We start from the raw sequence: 22,922 nt of genomic DNA, 5'->3' as shown, positions 1-22,922 counted from the left end.
TTCTTAAAATGATATTAACTATTCGACGTTAATTCAATTAACACAATTCGGTTTCATTAGAACATTGCGACTGAAATTAAATTTGTAATCACTTATTCGGCGAAGTTAAGACCTAAGAGTTATTTATACAACAGTGATTCTAATCGTGCATTTTACAAAAAGAACAAATTGAATATATTTTTATGCAAATTGATTAAATTGTGGAATTAAAAATAATACTTAAGAGTGATTCTCAATTATCCTATATTAAATAATTTTATTTTTGATGGAAAATTAAAAACTGTTACTAGCCTATAGAACATAAGTGTGCGACTAGACTTGAAGTCTGACCTTATCAGTTTTTTTAAATGCTTACTAGACATATGTACCTTAAACTAATTAGTAATTTGTCAAAATTCTAGACGTATTGACCAAAGATTTAATGATCATTTGGAAATAAGATGAAGATTAATAAGACATTATAATTAAACAGCGTCTTCAATTACATCGCTACCTTGAACTGGAGATTGTAAAACATTCTTGGTTTTCATAAATGAAAACTGAGATAAAATAACAATATATACACACTAGACTAAGCCTTTAGCTCTGTATCCACTCTCAAACTTTATGCGACAAAAATATAATGTGCCCATATGGACACGATGATGTCATATCACTGCCATATTTGGATATATCACTACCATATTTGGACACATCACACTTTTTTGTCAAACTAGTTTGATAGTGTAGACAGAGTTTTAGATTTGTGTGTATTCTTATTATGGAACTGGTATCTTTTACGTTGTAATATTTTTTTTTTCTAAAGAAGTAATATTCTTAAATCTTATTCAGACCAACAACAATTGATTTATAATTACTTACTTTGGTTGGTACGTGCCACTGAACTCAAAAAGGTATTTTTAATAGTATACGGTACCGTATACAGTTTGGTATAGGCTAATTGTGTTAATGCTAAATAGCATACACCTCATGCATTTAACTAAAACCTAAAATGTATACAAATAAACATACATATACATATAAAAGTTGTTTTTACTGTATTAAATTCATCAGGAGCTCATTTTTTCTTGTTTTTCTCAAGTGCTAATTCAGATAAATAATTGATTACTATGATTATCAAGAACTGCATATTATATATTCATGTTTAATAAATCAATGTTCCATGCCTGTATTCGATTGATGATTTTTAAAATGTGAACTATAATTCTTCGATTTATTCAGACATAATTAAAGATTTGTTCTAGAACAATTTGTGCTTAAGCAAAAAATGTCAAAAATAAATCACTGTTCAAAAGACAATTTTAAAAAGGACCAATCACATAACTAAATAGTGCATTCGAGCACACGTGACCGGATTCTATTCTTATCATATTCTCATAAAGTCCATCTATCTGCAAGCAATTAATTAAGTAGTAAATTTATTTCAAACTGTTAAGAATCATGCAAGCAAGTACTACCGTACCGTATTTCAAAGTTTCTGTTTCGGGTATACTAAACAATTGCGCAAACATCCTCCAAATTGCTTAATTAAAATTGATTTCACAACTTGAGTTAAACCAAAGACAATTTATGAAAATTCAGAATTTCGCAGTGCAAACAGCGCAAGCCTCCAACACCCTTCTCCAGATCACCATTTGCCCAGTTTAACAATACCCGTTATTAACATTCTAAAACTTAGAACACAATCAAGACAACCCTCTATATTTTCCTACTGTAGGCCAAATATTAAACGTTCTACAATACCCCACTACTTACTACACGCCATGTTTAAATCCTTCCATCAAGCCCCTATATTTGGCCCATTCTCTAATTGATGCCTACGAACATATATCAACAACTTAATGCGTATATCCAATCTTATTTATCTTGTCATGTATTACCTATGTTATTTTGCTACAGTAATTGAGATTGTATGCCAGTAGCGTTTTAGCCAAATGTCTTTGTAACTGAATTTTATTATATAAATAAATGATTGATAGTGAACATACATGCAATAACATTCTATTCTGTCCAATGGAAGACCAATTTTAGAATCGTCGGATATACTAGTTCAACTCCATAACATTAGATATTCCCTTAGATCAAATCATACAAGTTATGAATATATCATTTTATGGGGTTATAAAATCTCTGAATCTGAAATCCTGGATTTTTATCGCTTAAATAAATAATTATTGATATAACCTATCTCGAAACTTTTAGAATTAGTGGATATTAGAATGAATTTTGTTCGGAGATTTTGGGCATCCGTATTGTGTAGGTCTACACACGAACTATAGAAACCTAACGCAAGTAGATGATTATACTGTAGCGCACTTTAGCTCCCTCTTTCCTGACTTTCTAATATTAAATACAATATGTAAGCCTTGTCTTTCGAAAGCAATGTAGGACTACTACGCCATGTCCTCCGCTGCCTTTATACAGAGAAGTCTGGGCCGGCACAACGTCAGGAATCTAAAATACCGAAAGAAAATCATTTACGCGATTTACTGGTACTAAATTACCACGCGTTGTACATTCAGGGACTGATTATACATTCCATTAGCATTATTGTTACCAATATGAACACATGGATTGAAGTTTAATCATATCACCGCTGTGGATTGTCACTTTAATTTATCACTAACTACTGTAGATGATAAGTTTAGAATTTAAAGATATCGATGTCCAGAAGCTCTGTTCACAAAGCTTACACTTAATCGCCTTCATTAAGTATAGTCGTTTTACACGAGCGAGTTCAAGTTCCAGAAATGGATTACTTGGGTTATTAAATAACCCGTAATATCCCTCGGCATTTGAAGATTGTTAATTATGTCAACTTAGAATAAAACAAGCATAATATTAACATGTATAAACATGGCGTAATACTTGCAGGTCCAAATTTACAGAAAATAACTAACTAATAACTAATGCATGGTCTGTTTGTATATCAAGCTTCTATCACAGCTCATGATGTGTTAATGCCGTAATTAATTTCTGGTCGGTCGGTATCTGAAGAACGACAAGCCATGGTAGACAGTCTGTCTTAAATTATTAGCCTTGTTCACTTGGTTCTAACTATGTTCAATTAGTGATATCTGCTAACTATTTTAGCACAAGCGATCCACTTGACTAACAATCAATATTCGCACAGACTGTATATTATAAACAATGGGACCAATAAAAGTATTCATCAGCTGCTGTCCTTAATGTTTTACTGATATTGAAACATGGACCTTATTTAATTAATGATCCATAACACAAACAACGCTTCTTTCATAAATAGAATATTTCGTGATTGTATTCGCACAACGTTCGTTATTAGCAATAACAATTTTGGTCAATATTTTATATGTCAATACACCCCCTTACCATTAACGATCCAAATAATGTTTATAAACTCTATATCTATATGTAGTATGTTTTATATCCTCCTTTGTGGTTATAACAACCAACCATTGAACATAATATCAATATAACAGAAATAATTAAATTTACTAACAAAGTCATTTATTTAGCCTATGTTGGTAAAAGTTCGATTGATGTGCTGCTTATATACACAAGCCATCTCATTATAGTGTAATTGACAAGAATATGAATGTTTTCAGATAATCTAGTACGAAGGTTGTTCAGTTTAGTTTGCCAGTACTCAGAATCATAAATGATATCATTATCTACAATATAATTTCAATAAAAATTCTGTGTTGTAGGTATATGCTTCAAATCAAGTTCTTATATGATTGAAGCAATATTTATTTTGGTCTGCCCCAGTTATATACCTCTAAATTGCTTTGATAGTTTTGTATAATAATCATCGGTCAATGTCTGCTAAAAGGGTAGCTCCTGATTTAAAATATGCTGTTTAAGCCTAAAACATAAACATTTTTGATTATATCCACATTCTTTTTTCGTCATTCCTATATTACTAAAAGAGTCCTGTAGCACCACTTCCTTAAAAATTGACTTTTTTCATGACGCTCGTTGTTGTGCACCAAATTCACCATCTCTCACTTTCATTCTCACACACTCTAAACATTAAAATGTATTCTGGTTTTCTGGGCCACAACGCTTTTGAAGCCCATTTTGATTTATATTTAAAATTACAAAACTATAATTACATTTAAATAGCCAACCTTAGTTTAATGTGATCAATTATATTTTCTATATAACTCGCACGTAATTTAATTTGAAACGCAAATTGCAACTTATTGTTCGTGCATCGAATGTTTTTCCATGCGAGGCAAGAAATTAACAGCGGATTTGCAATAATGAGCGTATGTCTACAAGGATATCTAATGCCGTAAAACTATAAATGTGAACACAAACTTAATTATGTGGACAAATAATTGAAGGGTGCGTTTTAAGACAATAATGAACACGCAGTTAACAGGAAATATCAATGTTTGTCTGAACCAATCTCATTAATTGTAAAGAATTATGAACATAGACATTTTGTCTCTGGGGTTATTGGTCACCAAGAAGATGAGCTTACTAATTCGGAATCTTCTGCGCTGCATCTTGGGAAAACCTTATCACTTTGTTTTCATTTTGAATGAGTTTGCGAATCGGTTCAAAAAACACATTACAAGTCACATGACGACCGTTTAGCGTGAATGTCCTAACAAAGACATTAGGAGTATACATACCTTGGATATGAAAATATACCATCAAATATACCGGTAATTAAAAGAATCACAGTTTATTTTTTTATTATATCTGTTCTTCTAATCAAATAAAACTCTAAACAACATCGTTTATTTCAACTATTTCAGCTTTCACTGCTGCGGTGTAGACAAAAATAAAATATATCGTTACACTGTTGGATCTTGAATAAATGCTGTTTTAGTATAATATGAATGCAAAACATGATTGGAAACAGAACAAGAAAAAGTAACAAATTATTTGGTTCAAAAGCAGAAAAGCATGAAAAAGATAGGAAAAAGTTACGCTGATGAAAATATTTTGGCAATCTGTAGCCTACGTCTTTGGAGAACTTTATTACAAAATTAATTATTAGTAACTTACAAAAGAATCACAACATTTATATTGTCTCATAGTGAAAAGAATGAGTAAATTTGAAAAAACTTGAATGAATTATTTTAAACATTACATATTTCTATTTCCAGGATAAACCGGACCTTGGAGAAATTATGTTCTCGTTATGTTTTCTACCAACTGCCCATCGGTTAACTTTGAATGTGTTAAAAGCGAGGAACCTGCGGGCCATGGATATCACTGGTGCTTCCGGTAAGTATCATCTAGGAACACATTTATTTTTTAAGAACAAGTTAGGAACTTCAGATAGTATTCAAGGAAGTCCATCAATAAGTGTTTCAACAAGAATTAATGACATTTGTATTAGTTTAATAATAGTCTACAATGTACTTCCACATTCCAACATTCACCAGCGTTGCAAATTAATATTTTAGGTTGTGATTGTGAAAAAATGTATTGATTTCAGGTTGAATTTTTTCTTTGTTTTGTATGTTTTATTATATAGATGTACCCTCCGGAATAAAAGATGAATTAATTAATTAATACAGGATAACATTAAAACAATAATAAACGTATGCATTAAATAGACCGTTTACTGTGTATTATAAAAAAAAATTAAATTAAGTTAATCAAAGCCTACAACCATGAGTACAAGATAATGAATGTATTTTTACTCAATATGGAATTCCCTGGCAACGATAATAAACCGTAAATTAATATGCTAATCTTCTTTCTACCATACGTTATAAAAACAACGTCATAGTTTATTATATAACCACTAGCCATACCATATATTTATTAAAAACATTTTATTTGTGTATTACCTATCTAGGAAATTATAATATAAGATAAACTTGTTACTATTTTTATCAATTAAAAATAGCAAAATGATTGATCTGATAACAAAGAATGTGTCGATGGTGCGGTAACATTTTTTAAAGCTCAGGTACAGGCATGAATTTTAAATATAAAATCTGGTTAATTGTACATAAATCAAATATTTGTAACAGAAATCAAGACGAAAAACCATGAATTTCCCCTAATATGGTCAAATACAAAATTTGGCAAAACTCTGCCAAAAAAACCAGGAAGACCTTTTTTCAGTAGTTAGGTAGTTAACATAATGTAATAACATGTCTGGTGACTCCCTAGAAGGTGAACAAAGATAGTGGATATACGGTGGATAATTTTTGCTATAGCATGAAAATAAAATTCTGAAGTTGAATAAAAATACCAGAAATGTAAAATTCAAGTTATATTACCTATATTTAGTCATCTGATAACATTTTTTACCACACCGTTTATTTTTCATAGCTTTTTAAAATACCTCTCTATTTTCAAAATTTGTGTACAAAAAAATAGAGATTTTACTGTGTAATTTTGAACTATCATATCAGTATATGAAAGTGCTAATTTTCAAAAAGCTCCTGTAACACAAATAAAATCCCAAAAATTATGAAACATAGGGGAAACTATAGACCGATAATTATTGGAATGTATGATCAATAGAAATTTTTTGCCCGCACCTAGCTTTTAAAACAGATTTTCAAGAATGTTTGTTCCCCAATTCAATACTTAGGCCTATATTTACAGTATTAAACAACCACTTGAAAAACAACGGTAAGTTCAAACATTTTCAAACAGAACAATATAACCATTCGGCGATAGATTCAGTATCCATAAACTACCATTATACATATTCGATCAGTTAAAAAGCCGGAGGGAACTCAACCATTTATGTCGGTTTCAATAGACTTAAAGTTGTTCAATCTGATTTATTGTCAATAACTCGACACAACCTTATTTCATAATATCTCTAAGTTTTCTAAACTTCAAACAAGTTTTAGCTACCCGATATTTACTATCCCAAAAAAAATGTATTATGAATAGTGTTTTTTTCAAATTGCCTCGTATGTCTGTAATCGTAACACTGTCAAATAAGCTTGGTCTCCATTCACGCATGAAATGGCCCCAAGATGATATCCAACTTAAGGGGGATGCCATTAATCTTATCTATGGCACTCCACTGTAGACAAACGTGTAGTAACGTGCGACTAAATGAACAATAAAAAAAGTGGAGCCCAGGAATTAAATACAGCCGACTGAAATGGCCACATTTAGTTAATAATACTTCTGACGACAAACAAAAGAACAATTGGACCAAGAAAGGAATGTTGTATACGAAATGTTTAGCAGACCACAAGAAATATCAATAAGAATGATATCAATTATATCTCTGCCATAAACCGAAAAAATAAAACCAAATTATAGACAGCGTAATAAAGTTAAAGCGTGTACTGAAGAAGTCGATTTCTTGTCCAGTAGATATTATCATTATAAATTGACAGTTTAGTCCACGCTAGGCGTGCAAAAATAGGTTGGTTTTTTTACTTACCTTGACATACTAACATAAAATTGGAATGTATAACTGTATTGAAATATTAAATAAGATATCAGAGAAATGACTATTAATTACTATAACCGTAATAAACCAATCATGAGATTTAGATGGAAATACACTTACTGCATACAAAATGTTGTTCTATTTAATTAGTCTTATTATAATGCGTTTACTTATAATACTGGTAACCATTTAATTGGGACAGGGAGCAGTCTGTTTAACCGCTAAATGTAGGACAATTTTTATGAATGATTACAGTGATAATTTCGATCATTAAGTGTATTTAGGAATAATGTGCATAGCGTTCAAGAGGTTAATCATTTCAAAACGATGATGACAGTTGCTGTATGTAGCGCCAACCATGTCAACAATACTGTGCATTTCATTCACTATACCATATGAATCATATTGACGAATTAATATATCAGTATAATATATAATTCAATATGCTTATGTAGCAGCGTTTAGATTACATTTGATACTCCATACTAAGGCTAAATGCAAAATTAGATACTGATGAAAATGAATTTGGCGAACAAATCTCACACAATTATTTATTTTCTAATAACGATATTTTGCGTACATACATACACAGTTTACGTCTATACACACTACTACTGGAAATGGTTAAATAATAATGAGGTACTTACCTAATCAAATCCTCACATCTTCAAATATTCATTTATATCCAAACAAAATGAATACAGTATATCATAAAAGCAGAAATAGTAAATATTAAAGTATGTTTATCGGCTACCGTTTTACATCAACGTTTATTAGTTGAATGGTAGAGAATATTTCATGAGTTGAATGGTGGGAAATATTTCATGAATGATTGCTATATTTAAAGAAGCGGAACAGTCTCTTTCAACAAATGGAGTATTCTCTACCACTTATATAAAACATTTTATTTATTACTATGCATAATATGTCAACAACCGAAACATAGTCCTATGCCTAGTGTAGATAAGCAAATTTTAGTGAAAATCACCAGGGAGGTTCACAGTTGGCCTTGGGATTTTTTTTTTCGTACGCGAGAAGATTTTGTTTTCGTACAAATCATACGATCGTGTAATAGTCTTTTTTCTTAAACATCATGTGATCAACAATCTTCTAATCAAATAACAAGAATTTGAGCATATCATTGTCAAATTGTGAGTTGTCATAGCATGATAATGATAGCTGGAATAATGAAACCAAACTGATGTCCAATGTTGATAATCTTGAAATTATGTTTCTTTCATTCTAAAGATGCTTTATGCAGCTAGCTAAGCACGAATTTTCGCAGATTTGGTTTCCTTAACGCCTTAGGTTCCCTTGTGTGTGTCAAAATTACCCTTATGTCCGTAAGCTAATCTGTGATGTCAAATCAATGTAATTGATTAATGCTCTAATACTTCAATATGCGATGTTATTCAGTTGATAACACTGTACCCTGCGCCGTAGACACTTTCATTGATGATTAGATTGGATAAATCATGCGTGTTTTGAAACGTAATGGGATATAACAACATATCTTGTCAAAGATTGGTTGAAGGATGTTATAAAGGAAATATAATGTTCTCTTTACTGTGAAATAAACGAACTATTTGGGCTAAATCCAATTAATTGCAATAAGAGCCCCAAGAGCTATGACATATATAGAAGAGACCGAAAGAGCAGCCCAGAAATAATAACTTTCAGTTTGAAAACTCGATTCAGTAACGAATATGTTTCATATATGTAACGCTATATATAATTGGATATTCTTTATTCCAGATCCATATGTCAAAGTGTCTTTAATAAGTCAAGGTAAGCGTCTCAAGAAACGGAAAACAACAGTCAAGAAGAACACCCTCAATCCTGTGTATAATGAAGCAATGGTCTTTGACGTCACACCAGAATGTATGGATGAGATCATTCTAGTCGTAGCGGTGGTAGATCATGATTGGTATGTATTGACTGAAAGGGAGTTCTTGCGCTATGACATGGACAGGATATCAATATAAGCTCAGAGATTCAATATCATTACTATAACCATTGAGGTTTACATATATGTTGTACCTCCATGCCACAACTTAACGTATTAGAAATGTTCCAAAACAAAAAAACAGAAGGTAAATAGTATATCTCAGACGCTTTATTGTCACCTTGTCTTCATACTAAAAAAGACCACCAGCAGACTGTACACCACCTGGCCAGGAAATGCTCTTTACTTTTTTTTGTATGATGGCCATTACATACAAAAGCGACTGAAAAATACACACGTAATAATATCACGTGATGACTTTCTGATTCTCTTGCGGAATTTCTGAACATGTATCTAACTGTCCATTTTTATAACGACTTATTTTAATTATCTGACCAGGAAGAGTGAAATTTCACTCTTCCTTTATCTAACTAAATGTAATCAGTTATAGGGAAGCCTTTAAGAAGGATATAATTGTATAATTGTAAATAATAAGTAGGTCTATTTTTTTTTTCTCTTTTGTGGTAGTAGATAAGTAGGTCTATTGTTAGTCTTTAAAGAAAAAAAGTTTTCAATCTATTCTAAGAATCCAATTATACCGTAGGCCTACTACTAGCAATGTATATTCATCTATTGTTGAGATGACACGTTGATTCTATTAAAACATTTCATTACATACTCAAGAAAATAAAGAGGCGTTAACATAATAATTGTTACATTTTTATATAAACAGGGTAGGGCATAGTGAACTAATAGGAGTCTGTGAAGTGGGAGCAAATTCACCAGGACAAGGTTCTGAACACTGGCAGGAAATGCTCCAGGCACCTCGAAAACAGGTAGCACAATGGCACCAACTAATGGAAAGCACGCCCTCCTTGTTAACTGGGGGTAATACAGGTTTGAGGGGATGTATAACTCCGCAGCAATCAACTGATGATTGAAAGTTCGATCATTCTTATTGGTTCGAATTTTCACTTGACCAAATTCAGGTACAGAGCTGAGTTGCTGTTTTTGCAAAAGGCTAACCGAAGAGGACGATGTTGCACAGACCGGGCCGGCAATAGTGGTTCAAGGGCCAAACTTTGTATTTGTCACATTTTATAGGCCTACACAATTTACGTTTATTTAAAGAACACATTCATTAAAAATATTGTTTATGTTAAAAGTACACACAATTTGGCTAGTGGCTAGAATCACGTGACATGATAGCATACTTCATTTACATTTACGCTAAAACGAATTTACGCGGCTGACAAATTGGAACTCATGGCATAAGAAAACAATAACAACTATCTGTAAACCATTGTAAAAGGTGCATAAGAATGATATATATACTATTTTACGTTGTCAAATTTAAGAAGTTTAGAAAGATACTGTAAATAATATACACAGATGAGAGTATATATTCGGCCGACTATACCGTTGTTCCAGTTTGGTTTGTGGTAATAGGTGTTATAGGTAATGTTTAGATCTAAAGATTGGGATTAGTAAAATGTTTTTTTTACAGTTGTTGAATAATGTTTTATTTACAACTCAACCTAATTAAGTGGCATAAAGTTCTGTTAATATGTTATTTTTTGTTGTACCGACTGTTCTCTGCAGTTCTTTCGTAAACATAAACAGAAGAACATCAACTTATATGTGTAAACCTGCTCTACCTTTTCTAATTTTTTTACATTCTTTTTATCGAGAATTCTTGTCATTTGAACCACAAAACTGGGGTAAATAGTGCGAATCTGATGAATACGTATCTGATTACGTATCAGTTCAGTTGTAACCTGGAGGAAAATTATGTTTTCTGATTGTCCATATCAGGTTTCGTATTTGTAATTACGCGTCGACGCTAAAATACGGTAAATAATACATTGAAAATAAAAAGTGTAGGCCTACAGTAATAACTATAGTACGATTTTCAGAATAGAAATTGGTACCAACAATGTGCGTTATTGTGTCCGGTGATTTTGTAAAATCCTTAACCTTCTTACCACAACTGATGAAAATGTCTACCAAAAAGGATAACAATATTAAGCAATTTTAATACATATGAAATAGCGATTGCTTCGTGTATATGTCATAGTTAAGTGTACAGTGAAGCACCAGTCAGATACTGAACTAGCGTTACAAGTATGCTTGTGTTCGTACAGTTGTGTTGATTGTAAAAGCAGTAGGGAGTTGTCTTATATACTGTAGCTAATAACGTACGTTATGTGAAATTGTATCACGGTAAACAATTTGTATAAAGATCATTCAATCAGAATTTATTACGTCATTATTTTATACATTGTTTATTTCGAATAAAAAAAGGCAATAGAGTCGGATTTAATCGTTGCCATTACCGTCCAGGTTTAGGCTAAATGTTTGCATTAATATACAAAAACGCCTTGTTGCGATGTTTTATTTTTCAGTAAATGTTAGGATCTAGTATGTGCTATAACTTTTGTACGTTATGTTGGTATACTAAATGTTAACGGTTGTATATAATATTGATATGTTTATAGATTGGTATATGATGGTGGTTGTTACTACCTAACGTCTACATACGGAAGATTATAGCTTCGTAAATAAATGGATCCATGTCAATTCGTTATCACTGTGTTTTTCTGTGCCTGGTTCACTGAACGCTAATCATTATTAAAATTGGTTTTACGTTGTAGAGGTTACATCGATAATAAACCGCCATGGATTAATACGATTAGCTTTAAGTCGTTACTGAATTCTACGGATGTTGAAATGAGTAGATGCTAAATTATTAACGCTGAAGATTACGATAACATGAAAAGTGGACTTGTGTTGACATTTTAGTAAGATGCCACAACTATAAACCTGTAGAGATAGACCTTTAATGTGCATTTGTAATAAAGCATGCAAAAAAATATATATTGGCTCATGACTCATCATAATTATCATTTTTTTTATGGGACAATTCCTCGATTTAAATTGTGTATTGGTCAGGACTGAACAATAGAAATAGGAGTAGAGTTCTACATGCCTTGACATCCGGAACAAAACTACTGCTTGCTCGTAGATTGTGAGAAAACTGACGATCCGATTATCAGTGTGTAACGTAATCATGTACAAACGATTGATTTGGGAGACTACAAAATATGAAGATTATGTTAAAATGGAGAAGGAAACTTTTGTTAGTAAAGACAGGCAATTCTCTGCTGACAACAATGAAGAAGACACGGGACATAACATTAACCTTCTCGAGTATTTAAATGGTTCAGTAAAGTGCTTCAAAAAAGTCTAATTTAGCTTTTGAAAAAATTGTCAATAAATGTTTATATTCACTCGCCTGTAAAGACAATTCAGCTGTTAAAAAATGTAGTTTTAATATTACTATCTTGTTAATTAACTATCTATATTATGGTTAGGCTAAAATTAGTTTTTCTTCTTGACAAAAACAAAATCCATTTCACATCGTGTACTGTCTGTAAATCATAGTTCGTTCGTTCGTTCGTTCGTGGCGTCATCGACGACTGAGAGTAGCCTAACATACAAACATTACCGCTGTTGGCGCTGTGACCAAATGTAAGGCTCTTAATGTCAAAATCTATATCATATTCCCATTGGACTGACAAAATCAATGTACTACTTAAACGTATTTATTTCATTCTAATGTTTAGACTTTGCTAAAAAAAGGAACAGTAAAGCGAGGTCGTAAAGTCCATGGCCATAAAGGGCTCGGGCATCAATGACCTGATGACTGCAAATTGCACAGTTGTGATGTAAAATTTACCAAATCTTTATGTGATGTTTCAGTCAAAGCCGAAGGGAAGCTGTGCGACTGATGATAACCATCCCTTTAAGAGTGGACAAGCACGAATCAACATTTGCACATACAATACTAGAACTTTAAGATACGAATCATTAATGGATGAAATTTAAAAAACTTCAAATGGGATGTAATAGGACTATGGAAATGGAAAAGGAGAAGAAAAGTTTCTTAAAGAAATACAAAACAAAACTACACAAAAAAGACAGAATACACAGTGATAGTGAAAACAGTAGAATGATGAGAAGAACTAGAAGCAAAAACAATATGAGAAGGAAGCAAATTGAAAACATTCTCTAAAAGTGGAAAAGAACCAAAACAGATCACACAACTGAACAGAAAGGAATAGATAAATCAAATGAAAAAGAAAGATGGAAACATTACTATAGATAGGAAGTAAATCCTAAACATCCAGGAAGGGTTTCTCAACGACGGACCACATACACTATCTCTAAACCAACTAACAGAAAAGTAAAACAAGTTCCAATGTGTAGTTTTAATAGATTATAAAAAAGCATTTGATTCGGAGGAAAAACTGGAGTTAATGAAGGCTATGTTTAGATTATTCAAGACACTTATACAATTCACCTCGATTTATTCAAACCCATCCTCATAATAGGTGTCAGAGAAAGAGACACGATATCACCAAAAAGAATCCAGAATCTGAATCTGGATAAAAACGGAATCAACATTGACGCAAAAAGATAAACTGACCTGAGATTAGCGGATGATGTTGCATGTTGCTCTGACAACCAAATCAGTCGAGGACATGGAAGCTCCGTTAAATCTAAAGTGAAAGTAAAAAGATTGGCTTGAAAATCCACAAAGGAAAAACACAAGATATTACAAATTTCCACGTAGATGCATCCACAGAGATTGAAATTGACAAGATTGAGCAAGTTGAAAATGACAAGCATCTGGACAGACAGTAAAAATGGTTGACAACACATGAGATGAAGTTGTTATTAGAGTAAAGGTTGGGCTGGAGCTGCTTCGGCAGATATAGAGACATTCTACGTGATACAAAATCATAATAGTACACAGAAGGCGAATTTTCAACCAGTGTGTGCTTCAATCCTGGACAACAACCAAGACAACAAAAGAGCAATATGAAAATCAAAGATAAGGGAACAAAGTAAAAGAAGTCAAATGGCGATGGGCAAGTCACATAGCAAGAAAAGAAGAAATCAGATGGACCAAAAGATAGACAGAACGGCAGCCGAGAATCGGCAAAAGAAGCGGAGTAAGTCAAAAAATTAAATGGATCGAGGGAAGACATCATATCTTATAAAGGTACAACTTGGGCTAGGACAGCACAGAACAGCAAAGGCTTGAGGAGGGCTACATCCGACAAGATGAATCACAATGGGTTAAGGACATCGAATATCATATACGAAGAACCCAAGTTGTCCTATATTAAATTAAGCTTACATAGCGTTTTTACATTCTGAACAGATATATCACTGCTTCAACTGGCAACTTTATAATGAAACATCTAAGAAAAGCCGGATGATAAATGATACTGAAAACGTCTTGTAATGCCTTAGAAATTGTGATACAGTATATCTCACAAATAACACAAATCTAGCACAAATACTATCACTCGGATAAGATGAAAGCAAACTTAAATATAAAAAAAATACTTGAAAAGTAAATCCTTGAAAAAAGGAAATAAAATAACTCAATATTAGACGATGTAATAGATATACAGGAAATTTAAGAATGGATGAGAGAGTATAAAATATATAAGATTTCTATACCTTTTTGGCGATCATTTTCCTCAATAAATTATTCATCTGGGGTTGAAATCTTTTTCACTTGTAGTTTTACTCAATCATTTAAAAATTGGCGTAGGCCTTTTAAAATACTTGAACTATTATTATTTTGAAAAAAATGACATGTTTTCTTTTTCCTGATTTGAGTGAAATCAGTAATAATTTACAAGGAGGACTTGATATGAATTCGGATATCAGCTCTTTTAAATCTCAAAAACTGTCGAAGACTGTAAGCATAATACTATAAATGGCCTACTGTACACGTTGACAGTGAACATTGAAATGAGAGTTTAAATTTTGAATGTACAAAATCTTGTTTGTATGCGCGCTAAAGGGAAAAAGCATTTTAAAATGAGTATCTTAATTCTTGCATCGTCTCAATATGGTGTTTTTTAAAGCTATAGATTAAACATTTTTCAGGAATGTTGAATGTGCTCTTTGAATTTCGGCCCCGATAAAGAAATCATTTTTACCATAAGTGTCAGATGAGTGTCAGATAAAATCTAGCATATTGCATTATAAATACAATTATTCGTGTGGTTTGTTGTTAAGGAAAACTTTTAGGCCGACATAATTCAGGTAATAAAAGGCACACGACAGGCCAATTACAGATAAGCGGACTTACAGATGTCTATTAACTACACATTAATTCATTAACAGTGTCGTATACGTTTATGATTGAAGATACAGATGTAAGCATGACTACAATATAATTATTATTGTTGCTGTTAAATAAATCTTTCAGGCCTACATAATACAGGTGAGAAGGCAAACCACAGATATAAACGTGACTTACAGATATCTATCATTAACTACAAGTTCATTTCCATACATCGTATTAAAGTTTCTGACGAAAGAATGAGATTCAGATGTAAACATGACTAATGAATCAGTCGTCGAAGCATCTATCAACTTCACAAACTTCAAAGTTACATTATTATTCTAGGCTATGTAAGCCTACGTTGATGGTGTATTGCAATGAATCGGTGCGGTAGTAGGCCTACCGAATATCAGGTGGATGAGTTTTACGCTAAGAAGGCGTCTATTTTTATTCAAATTTTATCATAAACTTTTCAAAAATACTCCCTATTTAATAAACGTATTTTTTTCTAATCATAGAACAATATTCAAGAAAAATGCATAATTAATAATATTTCAATTTAAACTCGCAATAAAGAATCAATTCATAATTAATCTGTACGATTCCCTCACGTTGCTATGGCTAAATTGAAAGAGCGATGATAGATTCTTGTAATAATCACTAGGAATAATAATGGAAAAAAATTAAAAAGGACAATGTTGGCTTTAGGCTTTATATCTAAGCGCTGTCTCAATTTATTTCCAAACCGCACATACACGTCCAAACGAATATTGATTTTTTTTTTGTGCATGTGTGAAACACGTGACACACACATCTTTGCTATAGGAGTGGCTATTTGTTCCTGTATCTCATATTTTTTATTACACTTTAAAGTCTAGCAAGTTAAATGTATTAGGATGAACATACATATATTGTTAATTAAACGGCCATTAAGCTAACATAATTTTGAGTAGACGGCATGCATGCTTTTAATCAACAATATAAAGAATTTCGTCCGTTCACATTTCGTAATCATAACGACAGTCAATATATGAAATCAGACAATTTGAAAACAAAACGATTAAAAAAAAGGCACAGCTCAAAAACGTTAGGTCTGTCTGAGAGAGAACAGAGGTGTAAGCATAAAGGACATGAAAAACATGGGTGTCTAGAAAACTCAGATCTAGAAAACTCAGATCTCAGATATATCTTAGTTTTCTAGATCTAGAAAACTCAGATATCTGACTTTTCTAGATCTAGAAAACTCAGATATCTGACTTTTCTAGATCTAGAAAATTCGGATATTAAGATCTGAGTTTTCTAGTTCTAAAATGGAACTAGAAAACCCAGATCATCAAATGGATAGTTCCATTATTATTAGAGGGTAGCATATTTGAAATACTACACATTATTATACGTTTTCTTACTAATAATAATAATTATCGTCACTTGTAGTAGCAGCCTACGACTTAAATCATAAAGAAATACAGTATACTTTACCACTTTTAAAATGTAGGCTTAGCATTTAGGTCTAGCCTAGCTAAGCAAACTCAATTCAAGGCTCAACGTGTGGGTGCTATCGCGATGTATATCGAAGAGTAGGCCTGGTCCTACTAGGCTAGAAGTGGTCAACTCGTACCCATAATAACTCGTACCTATTCCCCCAACTTGACTAACTCGTACCTCAACCAACTCGTACCCACACCAACTCGTACATACCTCACTTTTAAGCCTACATTTTAACAGTAACATGCACTGTATTTTCTTTATGATTATAAGCCGTAGGCCAATTATAAATGTTACAATAGTAAGAAAACGTACACAGTAATCAGTTTCAATAATACACTAGTATTTCAAATGAACCTTCTGATTAATAATGTAATCATCCAAATGACCTACCAACCAATCATTTGATGATCTGAGTTTTCTAGTTCCATTTTGGAACTAGAAAACCCAGATATTGATATCTGAGTTTTCTAGATCTAGAAAACTCAGATATCGTTCTCTAGATCTGAGTTTTCTAGACACCCGAAAAACTTGTGTGTGGATGACGTATTCATGCGTCATATTACGCGCGCACAATGCACGCCGCGCGCAATACACACATCTCATACGACGGTACCTTCCTAGCAACCATTTACGTTGTCTTTTTTCTTGTTTCTGTTGTTGATATTATTACACGTGTGATTTTGGGTGAAGTAGTTTTGGATCAACGACGGACGGAAAAGGAAAAACGAAACTATTTTTACTAGGCCTAACGCCTGGATTTTGTTTAAAATTATTTAATCTCTCACAGTTACAAGGTAAGAATATTGTTTACGAATACATCATAAAATAGACCTGGCCTAGCTACTAAACTCTAAATGAGCTAGGAGAGGTAGCCTAACCAAGCTAGCCTGGTTTTAGTTAGGGGCCTAGCTAGGCCTAGTAGTAGCTAGGCCTAGCTAGGCCTAGTAGTAGCTAGGCCTAGTCTGCTTTTTGTGCTCTTCCTCCCCTGCAGGATACAGGACGATACAGGATACCATATTTTGACTGTAGCTTTAGCTTTGAAACAAACGTCCAGCCCCTCACGCTTGAAATACCTATCCTAACTAGGCCAAATAATTATTATGTCTACTCTACATACGTCGTACATAGAGATAACATAAAAGTAAAGCCGTCTATTCACGCCGCGCCTTTTTCATTTAGGCAGTTATATTCACACGCGGAAGCTTAATTACTTACTACGGCTAAATAATGGGTACAGTATTTGAAAAAACCCGGACAGGGCATGCTCAAACCCTAAAGAACGTCTGGGAGAAAACAGTATATTAGATGTATACAGACAGGTAGTCGACGTAGGCATTTATCATTGAGTATTGGTCAAATCCTTTAGTAAATAGTTTTGGCGACTGGTGTGTATAGATGAAGAATTGTTTGATTAGAATGTTGGAGTATGTGTGGGTCACTACGATATTAGGTTGACGCCTCTATCCCGGAATAAGAAACAGTACTCGTAGTTTAGTTTAGGAATATAGTTTTGTCAGTTGGCCACGGACTTTGTTCTAAAAAAGTTGATTGTTTGAATGCAGATTTAATTAATTGAATGATAAGCTAAATCAACTACAGAAGGAAAACTGGACCCAATCATAATATACAATACATCCTCATAGTAATTAGTATACACATCCACAGTTAGCTATTTAATTTTACCGGAAGGCCCTGCTTTATGATTAATACTATAGAGCATTTCAGATAAAAAATCATCATTTCTTAAATGCTTAAGTAGAATATTAATTAATGAAGAAAGAACAATACTTAAACTGTAACATCAAAAAGTAGGGCGGAGTTTTTTGTGAGTTTTCTTGTTAAATCTAGGCTTAGATCTTTTATATAATGCCAATATGTTTTACGTAGCGCCCTCTGTGGTTTGATGTATTATTAGAGTCCTCTAATTTCATAAACCTCCCGATGTTTCATTTTTTTCAAAATTGGTATGTAAAATTCTGAACTTCTATTATGTAAATTGTATGCACCACACTACCTACAGTATTTGCATGTACGTTGTTGACGCAAACTCGTTGGTGTACACAACTCCATTATTTTTTGTTTTGAACACATCGAATATTATTAGGCCTAGTCTTTAGCTATTATTATATTATTACTTCCGTAATTACTGCATCACACAGCATGAAAATCGGTCGAACGTTAAAAAATACATTAATTCCTTTATTATTGTAATTCATGGAAGCATGAAGAAACCTAGAATATTATACTAATTATAGGATAATCGATATCGAATAAATTGGACCATCTTGATGGTGTGTGGTATTCATAATGTTATTTTTTCTACTTATCATCGTATAGAATGCCAATTTCTAGCAGCACAGTGCAGCTGACGCATTTCTATAATCGGAAAGAGTTTTCATCACACCCGCATCTCGGGAAGTACAACAGGTATCACCATCCGTCATCGAGTCCACCGAAACACTTGAAGCTTCCTGTTATATCCAAGATGCAAGAGGAGGAAATAAGGTTAGTTAGACTGCTGATAAATTGTTATTAAAGCAAGGTGTTGATGACATTGATGATTATAATTATATAGATTGTCGTTTTACGTCAAATTTATCAATATACATAAATATACATATCACAGTTATTTTCAATAATTACCAATGATCAGATGTTTGTATTGCAATACTATATCTATCTATATAGGCCTAAAGGTTTTAAGTTTATCCCCATTCCCCAATAAATTTACCTACTTGTGTTAAACCAAATAATTGTACTGGGAGAGACTGACTGGAATGTTCCATTCATCGCAAATCAATACATTTGTATAATTAAGTCTATCAAAATAGTATTTTTTAAAGAAAATCGGTCTGTCTTCAACATTATGATTCTGTAATCGAGCTGTTCAATCGGTTTTCAGCTATTAAAAACAATTATCGTAGAAGGAGATAGGTAAATGCGAAGCATCCTCGTATTATTGTGTGCGAGTATTTTTAAAGATGGAAATCCATTAGACAGTTTATACCGTGATCGGAAAACACCCCTATTCGGGGAAAGTTCGTTTTAATTGTCAATAACTAATTATCTAACTCAATTTAATTAGTAAACAGGGTTACATCAGGTGGTTAAAATCAGTACCGAAAGTACGAACCAACTTTATATACCATCGAGTAAACATTCTAGAAGTAACGCGATTTAACGAATTTTGCCATTACATAAATTTATATATATTTTTACGTCAAATTTATCAATATACATAAATATACATATCACAGTTATTTTCACTAATTACCAATGATCAGATGTTAAGGTCGATGTTGAATGTGATCTTTTCAATGAAGTAAAGAATTAAAGTAATTAATAGCTCTATATGATCTAGTAGGCCTCTACTATACTAATACACTACTGACAGTATTATAACAATTTATTTGGTACATTATTTATTTGTTCATGTAATGTTATACGAATTTAAACGCTTTTACTTTGTTGAAACACCTGCGCTAAGATTCAGATATTTCATCTCCTCTGACATTTAAAATCCAATCGTATATTGATTATGTAATTCGGGTATTCGAAAAACAAGAAATTGTTGCATTTGCAACGAACGTTTGTCGATGTAATACATTGTCTATCGACACAAGATTCAATTCAGGTATAGTAGTGCATAGTGTTCAGACCAGGTTGAGTCAGTTTTATCAGCAGTTATACAAACCAGTTTTATCAATTTCATATTCGGAAGCCAAAGAAGATTATCAGGAGGTAAGTATGGAAATAGGTGCGGTTCGGTTGTCAAAAGTTAAAAATGCGTTGAAACGCCGTGCGAATAATTGGCACTTTCCATACATTGAAATAATGCAATGGAGATACCCTTTAACACCATGTTCACCTATGATCGGTCAGCCTCCTCCTCCTAGACAAACCCTACACGCGGGCTTGGTGGGCATGTTTTAAAACAGTTTCTGCGTTAGCCAGACTGGGTCTTTAGGTCTGGTTTTAAAAAGTTCAAATTTGGCCTACCACGTTCATTCGCTTCTTACTGATCAGCCATTTTTATTGTTAAAAAAATGACGTCATAAATGTTTCTCTATTAATTAATAGCCCGAACCTTAAATCGACCCAAGGAACAGAGTATACTGGACGTATACGCATGCGCAAATTAATATTTACCTTTTCATCTACCGCGCCTGAAGCAAAACTCACTATTATTATGATTTATAGCAGCTTTGTTAAATTTATTGACTAAGGAAATCTTAGTGATATATATATATCACCAGAATGGTTGCGTACTGTTATTGAAATATCAAATAAAATGGACGGGTATTTTTGTATAAATTTAGTATATTTTTTGTAAATATATTAAGTAATTGGGAAATTTAGTTAAAAACTAGTATTAAAAAAATATCTTTATAACGTACAAATTGCGTTTGATTCTCTCTTAGAGCAAAAACCCATCATGGCGAAGTGTCAGTGAGTTCCAATAGTACCCGTGAAAGTTCACCTAAACGACACGTGACTGCTAAATTTTCCAAACGTCATCCACATAAACACAATCAAAAATCGAGGCAAATGCAGGAGTTTTCTATGAGGAAGATTAGATTTTTTAGTGAGCAACCAGAATTGCGCCCGCTAACGGTATGTTTTCCGTACCCTGGCGTAGACTTGTCACATCGTGATGTGCTCGACGCAATTAAAGGAACGCGATTGGTAGATGTAAATCAAATTGAATCAATTCAATTTATTGATATGAATACTGTCCTCGGCACAGCCGGTGCAGACAACAGGTATGACATACGGCTTAGTAATATAAATTAATCAATAATTATTATCGATTATGTTGATTATTGCATGGGTCATACATACATTTCACCAGTGTATATTTACCTTTCTGTTTTAGGCTATATTTATGACCGATACGCACAATAGTTATTGATTATGTTCGATGCTATTTATGATTTATCAATCATTATTATTATTATTATTGAATCATTAACACCAAGATTTTCAATGTCATTCATTCCGTTGAAACCATTAATATAATAAGTAGGCCTCCCATCATCATAATCTTCAAAATAATTTTTATTATGGGATGAATTGCTAATAAGTGATGGTCAACAATAACATATTTTCTCAATCTTTATAGGTGGCTTATAAACGTGAAAGACTACGACACCCGGTATCTTTTACTACGAGACGGTATGCGAATAAAAAACGCGTACGTAAATATTCGACGTTACGATGACGTAACGAACGATGAATACAGAGACTTTCTGCGTCGTAAATCCATACTTGAAAGTGACGCAACAAACGCTATACAACGTCTTCTTGACATGTCCGCGAAGGACATATAGTGTTTAGGCCTATATTGATTACTATAACTCACAGACTTATTCTAATCATCATAATGTATAATATTCAGTTAAGCGCACTGTAATAATTGTAAATAATGTTCAATAATTTTCAATTCCCTCAATATTTCCTCTTAATTTGTTTTTAATTAGGGTCAGTTTTACAATTGTATTGTTATCAAATAATGTCAACAATCAGCACGTTGACTATGCGGGTTACTAAGCGTTAATTGAAAATTTAAAAATACAGTAGGCCTACCTGAAGCAATAGGAAAAGGACATGCGCAGTGGTGTTTGAATCAACTAAATAGTAATGTGTTGAATATGGTTTAGAATTCGAATATTTCTATTTTCGGATCTTTATTCATAGTTTAAATAAAATGCATTTAAATTTAATAATCACTCATTCGTGGCCTACATAATGGGTCTCATAATACACTGCTACTTTTCTTCTGTACCCCTGTCGGACACTATTGAAAAGTATAGTGTTAAAAGAATTTGAATTTTAGTTTAAAAATGTGTTTTTTTTCTATTTCCAAATATTCGAATTTTGTCTTGTTGGATGTGATTGAAAACAATAATAACGATTTTTGTGTCAGCCCTATACAAAATGAAATGGATACTTAATTTATT

The 22,922-nt window shown here is 32.6% G+C and overlaps 2 protein-coding genes across 3 annotated transcripts in view; both read left to right on the top strand.

Annotated features, from left to right (window-relative positions):
* The window catches only part of LOC140040639 (synaptotagmin-6-like), a 92,592-nt gene extending 80,437 nt beyond the window's left edge, over nt 1-12,155 (top strand). For both annotated transcript variants that reach the window (XM_072086718.1, XM_072086719.1), the window contains 3 exons: nt 5,106-5,226; nt 9,134-9,305; nt 10,057-12,155. In XM_072086718.1, the coding sequence (XP_071942819.1) occupies nt 5,106-5,226; nt 9,134-9,305; nt 10,057-10,264 (501 nt within the window). In that variant the 3' untranslated portion in view covers nt 10,265-12,155. The remainder of the gene's footprint in view (nt 1-5,105; nt 5,227-9,133; nt 9,306-10,056) is intronic.
* A 5,462-nt stretch (nt 12,156-17,617) lies between these two features.
* LOC140040642 (uncharacterized) lies at nt 17,618-22,867 on the top strand. The gene is made up of 4 exons (XM_072086722.1): nt 17,618-17,756; nt 19,300-19,467; nt 21,384-21,725; nt 22,085-22,867. Exons 2-4 carry the CDS (start codon nt 19,301-19,303, stop codon nt 22,290-22,292), a joined length of 717 nt encoding a protein of 238 aa, XP_071942823.1. The 5' UTR covers nt 17,618-17,756; nt 19,300; the 3' UTR covers nt 22,293-22,867.
* The last annotated feature ends 55 nt before the right edge of the window (nt 22,868-22,922 follow it).

Source organism: Antedon mediterranea, chromosome 2, assembly GCF_964355755.1.
Source record: "Antedon mediterranea chromosome 2, ecAntMedi1.1, whole genome shotgun sequence".
Classification (NCBI taxonomy): Eukaryota; Metazoa; Echinodermata; class Crinoidea; order Comatulida; family Antedonidae; genus Antedon; species Antedon mediterranea.
This window is presented reverse-complemented; position numbering and strand designations above follow the sequence as displayed.

Excerpts from the sequence above, each read along its gene's own strand:
- LOC140040642 (XM_072086722.1), top strand. The coding sequence starts at position 19,301 with ATGCCAATTTCTAGCAGCACAGTGCAGCTGACGCATTTCTATAATCGG. Across the intron at positions 19,468-21,383 it reads ATGCAAGAGGAGGAAATAAG|AGCAAAAACCCATCATGGCG; the intron begins GTTAGTTAGACT and ends ATTCTCTCTTAG. Across the intron at positions 21,726-22,084 it reads ACAGCCGGTGCAGACAACAG|GTGGCTTATAAACGTGAAAG; the intron begins GTATGACATACG and ends CAATCTTTATAG.